This window comes from Protopterus annectens, chromosome 8.part0, assembly GCF_019279795.1.
Source record: "Protopterus annectens isolate FY-2018-M chromosome 8.part0, PAN1.0, whole genome shotgun sequence".
NCBI lineage: Eukaryota > Metazoa > Chordata > Ceratodontiformes > Protopteridae > Protopterus > Protopterus annectens.
The window spans coordinates 367,235,045-367,243,232 of NC_056741.1; the positions used below are offsets into that span (position 1 = coordinate 367,235,045).

An 8,188-nucleotide genomic window follows, 5' to 3' on the forward strand; every position below is an offset into this window, starting at 1 on the left:
AGCATTTTGAATGCTGACATTTTAATACACAGCATCACCAGTCATTTGCAAGTCTCATTTCATATCAGTATACTTATTACACTATTGTCCTGTAAGAAACATGATTATTTAATATTATTTATATTTGTTTTTCTCATACATGTTTTTATTATCATTCATGTAACAGTCTGTCACTGAGAATCATTTGCTGTGGCCCATTTCATTTTCATAAGCAAATACAATAATAAATAGGTATTTCCTCTTTTTATCTGCAGATAAATTAGTGTCATTAAATACATTAAAATCTTTATGAGTTTTCATATATGTAAAAAGAGACAAATGGCTTGCTAGCAAACACTTTATTTCATTTTTTTAAGTATTAAATGGAACAATTTGCATTTTAAAGTATCAGTCTAATTGTACATAATTGTCTAGACATACTTTTCATTTAATTTATCTCTCTAGATAAGTAACACGATGGCTGAGAAGATGAGTGTTATTTCCGAGTGGCTTCCTTTAGGGCCTTTGTTGTTCTGGTCCACTTTCATTGCTCTTGACATCTTCATTGCTGTTCTGCCAAGCTGGATGACTCTCTGGGCTTCCCTATAAGTAAATGGAGATTAAAATTTTAGTCAGAAAGTAAAAGCTGAACCGTTTTCTTGACAGTAGAGTGTGTGTGTGTGTGTGTGTGTGTGTGTGTGTGTGTGTGTGTGTGTGTGTGTGTGTGTGTGTGTGTGTGTGCATGTGTGTTATTTCATACTAAAGAAATCTGCATCAACAACATATCCTTGTGTGTTTTCAATTAGCAGAAAACCACAGTGAAATCATTAGTAACTGCTAGTCTTACTAATGTTCATGAAAATGTTGAATTCTGTCACATGAATTTTCAGTCTAGTTTTCAGGACATATAAATTGTTTGAGAAGCTGTGTACACAACATTTTTGTTCGGTCATTAGGTATGTGGTGGACTGAGACAAATTATCCTTGCTGCTGGCCCTATTCTTCCTATAACTCTAACCTCAAAATATAAAATAATAAAAAATTTTCCCCAGCCACGTATTTCTAGTAAGTGATTTGTAAATAAATAAATTAAGAAATTAAAAAAAATATAATAATTATATAAGTGAAGCATATTCCCCAGGGTGCAATTCCTAGTAAGCGGTTTGCAAATAAATAATGAAATAAAAAAATAATATAATTACATTTAAACATAACATTTGCCAAGTCAATTCAAAATGGAAAATTTAAAATTGTCTTTTATATAGTGAAGCATGCCAATTCATATATTTATTGCCATGTTAATGAGTTATATAAGAAAATAACATAATACAGCAATGGACTTTTAATCCTACTACTGCATATGCAATGATAAAAACTGAGCCTTGATAAGCACAAGTTCAAATATCATTTAAGATGTTTTGTCTGCTTCTTATCTTCTAAAATGAATCACTTCCATGATTGCAGTTTGGGTCAACAATGTGGGGCAGCTGTTAGAGTTCATAGCTTGCTGCTTCAAGAACATCTGGCTTAGGTTTGGTCTCAGGTTAATGCATGTGTGATGACTGTAAGATCCTTTGTGTCTTTGCGCATTTTCTTATGCATATTTCCTTTGATACTCTTGATACCAATGGCCTGTCTAAGACATGCTGCTCAGTATGAACTGAATGCTTACTCATAACTGTGTATTTCCAATCCTAGTACACTTGCCTTTATCGGGTTTATATCACAACATCAAATGACAACAATCTCGAATCACATAACATCGAACATGTAACATCGAATACGAAAAACTTCAAAAGCACAAAATTACAAAAACCAAACCTGCAAATAGCAACACTTGGCCATCTGCTCACCCGTGCAACCTGACACTTCACCATAGCAAACAAAACCGCACCTCTTCAATTGTCACAACACCATCTAGCAAAGCAGCACACAACCATTCTTCCAGTACACAACACAAAACACACAAACACTGCAAACTATTCCTTATCTGCTCACCCGTGGAACCTGACACTTCACCATAGCAAACAAAACCATATCTATTCAATCGTCACAACATCATCTAGCAAAGCAGCACACAACCATTCTTCCAGTACACAACACAAAACACACAAACACTACAAACTATTCCTTATGTGGGGGCTTCACCCCCCCAATGTGGGGAGCTGTGCCCCCACACCCCCCTACTTATATATACCAACTCCAAGATTGCACCACAGTAGAGGTCAGGGTGGGTAAGTTTACGAAGGTCGACTATGACAGTCAGGGGTTTCCATTTTCACAGTTGTACGCTTTCGAGGTTCTTAGCGTTCGATGTTATGTGATTCGAGATTATTGTCATTCGATGTGATGATATAAACCCACCTTTATCTTGCTTCTTAGTTCAGTTTCAACTAACGTTTTATTTTCATGCTTTTTTTTCTCCTATCTCTCAACCTCTGAACATTAAAAATACAGTACAGACTCAGAAAGTGGACTCAGTTCTGCACTCCTGAATGTGTCTTCCTTCTGCTGAAACATTAAACCAAGGTCCCATCTGCCTGAAATGATGGCAGTTATTGAAAAAAATAATTGGGGAGCTCCTCAGTGACCCCTCCTAGCTCCCAACTATGTATAAATATTAGATGGCCCTCCCCCAAAAAGAAGACACTGGCCTGGTAGGATAAACCCAATCAACAAAGAGTAAATACATAAATAAAATACAAATTTTGCAGAATACAAGGCCTTCACCTGCTAGACTGTCATATAGTTAGTTGGAAGGAATCAGTGTAGCCTTCATTCTGTTACTTAAGGAAACAATTATCTTTAAAAAGGTAGGACTTGAAGAAGAAACTCAGTTAATGAAAGAGGAATAAGGCTACATTTCAGAGAAAAATGATAGCATCATGCCAAAATCATTGGAGATGAGATATATGAGCACCAGCTACAAAATCAAGGGATATGTGTATGACCAGTGATATCTAAAAATAATACAGATATTTTCAGTATAAAAATAGGATCGTGGCTAAAATGATTCACTGAATTAGTCTATTTTCTCCATTAATGTATGGTTATATTGATAATAATTATAACATGGGCCAAATACATGACATCAGGAAATAGACATGGAAATATTTCTTTGGTCAGATGAACATTCTCATGTGAGCAAATAATGTAATTAATTCCTCTGTGATGCTAATAGCAAAAACTTTCATAAATACTTAAAATAAATAATTAAATAAATAAGTAATGTAACCAGCAAAACCAGTCACTAAGGAACTCCCAGCTACTCTGCATGTGAATTACTTCATAACTCCATACATGTGACAGAAAGTACAAATAATCTAAGGTCAGCTTCCATCTCTTATTGAGTGGGAAGGAGCACATAACCTCAATCAACTCTTATATGTGTGATATTGGTTGGCTTTCTCATCACTTTCTTTAGAAGACTACAACTCCATGCTCATAGAGAACAAACAGGGTAGTACTTACCGGCACCGTTGTCGTCCTAGACTAGTTTTGTATCTCTTAAAGGTACAATTGAATATAAACCAAAAACATGGAGTTAATTCAGGGCAGAGACTACAAAAAGACCCTCTTCTTAAACTATCTTGCAACTGTGCAAACCATTTCTGTTTATTTATTTTTATTTATGTCCATTTGTTGTCCATGTTAATCTGGTGGTGCCAGGGCCCTTTTTCAACAGTGTCCAAGGCAGAAACACTTCTCCAGCAATATAATTTGCATTTGAAATTAATACAGTTTACTTGGAGATATAACTATGCTCATTTGAGAGATGGTGTATACAAGCTGTATAGTTACTCTTTGCTTGTAAATAGTTTATCTCCCAGGCCCATGCTTACACTTATCAAGGGTATCAGAACTTGTCAGAAATTTGGGATGCATGGCTAGTCTTAAAAAGGCCCTTGTGGTCATTAGCCTAGTAAACACCTATGAACCTATACATACAACACATTATGCATAATTAGCACTTGCATAGCCATATCAATACATTTTTCCAAATTTGTGATAAAGCACAAAAACAAGTCACCAGTAACATATTGTGATTATTGTTAACAATTTTCATAGTGTATACAGTGACAGATTACAGGTGCAGTTGCAAAGGGGGTGGTATATTAAGAGAAGAGGGGGGAATGAGGTATAAAAGGTAAAAGGTTATGAGAAAGGAAAGTTCAAAGTAGTGAGTAGAATTAGTGCAGAAATCCTAACAATTAAATTGGGTATTACATGAGCACTTATTTGTAGCTTGTCAGTAGTCTTTTATCTTTAGTAGGAATTGTTTTAGTTTAGGGTCTGGTCTTACTTCTGCGTCAGTAAAGCTCTGTGCTTTACATTTATTACATAATAGACATTAGTCTTGCTTATAAGAATATAGCTCATCTGTTTTGAGATAATGTCATTTAGAGAATTTACTTTGCTAAAATAAGCACAGAAATTAATACTCACTGTGAATGGAGGCTGGGATGGTGGGACTGGAGGTTGGGATGGTGGCACTTTAGGTTGGGATGGTGGAGCTCCAGGTCCTGTAATGGAAAAGCAAACATTCAGTGAGAATCTCTTAAACTAGTATAAACATCACATAACTATAACTAAATGCTTGTAGATTGGAATTAGAATAGCACTTACTCTCTGTTAATTTATATGATGGGGTACAATTCTGTATTTCTGCAAGCATGAAATATACAAAATAAAACTACACTTTGCTAATTTCCCATGGGTCCTCCTCCACTTTCACAATATATAGTAGGTTAGATTTCACTTACTATACCCCTTTCTTTATGTAACAAATATGAATCTCCTCTCTAAAACAGACCATTACAGAATGGTCAGCCTGCTGCAAGTTTTCACATTAAAGTCACTGCACTTCTAGCACATGATTTTTTTAACTGGAGCTATGGAGAGGACATTTTGTATGAAGGAATGTGCAAGATACATTCTTAGAACCACCAATGGCTTCAGCTGTCTGATAGAAAACAAATGGAACCTCATTGTAAAGAACCTGGTCTAAAATCTTCAGCAGTTTCTTACAACTGGAAAACAATTTCTTCTCCAGAACTGTGTACTTTCTAAATATTTACTTTTAATATTAAAAGGGTTCAGACGTCAAGATTTTTTTTATCACTGCCAGACTCTTATTTGCATTTATTATTCAGTTAGTATTGTCTGCACGGAATGTTTAAAGTAAGAAACCTGGAGATACCCAGCAGCCTTCTCCGAGAACATATTGTTGCACTTAAAAATACAATGGCCACAGTGGCATTGGTGTGGAAATCTGTGCTTTCTGGTATGGATGCTAGGATTTTGATAGCCAGTAAAAATAAGTGATAATAACATGAAAGCAAAGAACAAATGTATATTTTACTTTATGTTCCAGTAACGTCCTTGCTGGAGTGATAAGCTCATTTTTCTCAGACCATACTTGGTTATGGCACATTCTCTTGACACTGAACTTTGTGTTTTACTGTTTCTAATCTCCTCAGTTTATGTTTTTTAGCCTAGAATATATATTTCCCATCATTTTCTAATATTTCTTAGCTGAATTAATGAACTTTCTTCACTTTACAAACATACATACACATTTATTCCTTTTCCTTCCACTCTCCATTGACTTTATTTTAACTTTCATTTCATTTTGAATGAAAATAAAGTTTTAGTATGTTTTCTGTTCTTTTCTTTTTCTGTTATAATTTTTTACCTTTGGGCAGTCCCCATTCTTGACCACTGAGATCCAGAAACCCTAACTATTGTATTATGGCCTCCTTGTATCCATTTAACTCCAATATGACCATGTGTGAGGGATCCATTTTTTCCAAGAAGAGTTTACTTTTTAGAACCTTTCATGTCTGTAGCCTGTAGGCAGTGGGTGAGAGTAAAAAGCCTGATGAGTCATCAGCTATGGCTTTTTCCTTTTTAATGTCTTCAAGCCTTTAGGGTTTCTAATACCATTACAGGAATGGACCCCATTCCTAAGTCAAAGTATGATTAAAGTTCATGAAATTAGTATTGTTTCAGTCTTTGATATTAGAAGTGCTCTTCACAACATCCGCAATGTGCCCAGTAATGACTCCATCTGCAATTCATATGGTGTCACATGTATTGGTAACATATCCAAGTGTGATTATAAATTCTTTTTTATAAGACCTATTGCTCCTACTACTATTGGAACTGTCTGGGCATCCATCTGCCACATTGCCCTCATTTCTGCCTGCAAATCCTGGTATTTTCTGACTTTGTGTCTCTCTGTACATAAGACACTGTAGTCACTGGGTGTAGCAATTTCAGTGATCAATGCTACTTTTGTCTTCTTTTCATGGACTACTCTATTTGGTTTTCTCGCATCTATTTTTGAACTGTTGGGAATGGATGATCCCATGTGTTATAAACTTCATCATTTTCTATAATGCTTTGTGGCTCATTTTTCCAATGTTTTTCAACTACTTCAATATTATGCTGTTTGTACAATTTCCCAATGCAACAGTCTTGCCACATTATTATGCCTTTCAGTATGCCATCCTTTTGCCATTAGTTTATCACAACTAGCAACAAGATGTGTGACTGTTTCCATTTCTGTTTTATAAAACCTACATTTGTCTGTTTCTCCTACATGTTCAATGGATTTTGTAAGCCAATGTGTATGTAGTCCACTATCTTGGCCCACCAATATTAACCTTTCATCTTTTGTTTTAAATTCACCTCTCCTTAACCATTCCTGCATTTGATCCTGATCAACATGAGGTTGTTCCAAGAGTTTTCTATACTTGCAACTACATTTATGCATTAAATATATTTCTTGTTTTCACATCTGATCCTTTACCTTATATTATTTCATTTGTTTTTATGGAACATTCATTTGCTGCCTCATTTTTATCTACTTCAAGTTTGATCTCCATTCCTGCTTGATGATGATATGCTTCTGCTAAACTAAGCAGGGAAGTCATCTTAGACTTGTTCTCCTCATGTTTTAAAACTTTCACTATGTTTGGGTCTTGTGAAATCAGCAAATCAGCAGATGTGTAGGCAGTCCTATGATTGCAGATCTATACTGGTAACCAGTTTCGAAGAGACCCATATATCCTTCAGAACAGGGAATATATAGTTTTGGTATATAATGATTTTCATAAATCATTTGATAAGCATGAAACATCCTTCTTGTTTTCCTGTCCAACCAATTCAGCACCTTTTGGGGCCAATCAATCACTCCAAAATTACACATTAGGACAAGAAGAGCACATTGGTTTATAGCTTGGACTTTGATCCTAGATATCAGCTCCATTTTCAATACTAATTTTAGTCTTCTAAACTATTCTTACTAAGTTTTATTCACATTTGATCATGTTTTATTGTTGATCTTTCATCAATTCCCAAATATTTATATACTCTCTCTTGCCCAAGTTCTTTTATATCACATTGTTGTACCAGGCTGATTTGTTCTCGGTGCTGCAGCTTTCCTTCTTTAAAGGTTGCTTTTGCACATTTATTAAGACCAAATGACATTCTTATATCATTGGAAAATGGTTTTGACCACTTGCAGTTGTGCTTTGAGTTCCTCATCCGATAAACTATACAGTTTTAAATCATCCACAATAAGTAGATGAGAAGTCTTTATACTTTGCTGTTTTCTGGGAGCCAAATTATAGCCATGACCTAATATTTTATGCATACAGCATAATGGATTAAGGGCAAGACAAAGGAGCAGCGGTGACAAAGAGTTACCCTGGAATATCCCCTTTGAATTTTTATCCTTGGACTAATTTGTCCTTTATCATGGCTTAGCTGCAAAGTGGTTTGCCTCTGTTTCATGGTCACTGTAATGTAATCAGTCAGTATAGTATGTATCTTATACATTTTTAAGCAGTTTTTCCCATGAATGTGGAATACTGTCAAATGCCTTTTTGTAGTCTATCAATGCCATATTTAGATTCTTCCCCTTTTTACAGTTCTCCATTATAACTGTTTTTAACAATAAATGATCATTTGTTCCATATGACTTTCTTTTGTTACCCTTTTGTTCTATTGCCATAAATGCGTTTTCTTCTAAATGACTATAAACTCTGTAGACATCAATTCCAGTGTACATTTTATACATTGTCAAAAGGCAAGCTATTGGTCTATAGTTTTTGGGACAACTTGAAAGTTCACTCATAAGTAAGAGTATTGTGTTTCCTGTTGTTAACCAGGTTGGCATCTGTTCAGTGTGTGCATATAAATA

General features: G+C 35.1%; 1 protein-coding gene across 1 annotated transcript in view; it reads right to left on the reverse strand.

The window, feature by feature from the left end:
* Positions 1 to 321: 321 nt before the first annotated feature.
* Positions 322 to 8,188, reverse strand: part of LOC122808023 (circumsporozoite protein-like) — a 15,023-nt gene continuing 7,156 nt past the window's right edge. Inside the window, exons 2-3 of the mRNA XM_044079013.1 lie at positions 4,426 to 4,502; positions 322 to 582 (exon numbers count right to left, since the gene is read on the reverse strand). Coding sequence (XP_043934948.1) covers positions 496 to 582; positions 4,426 to 4,502 — 164 coding nt within the window. The 3' untranslated portion in view covers positions 322 to 495. The remainder of the gene's footprint in view (positions 583 to 4,425; positions 4,503 to 8,188) is intronic.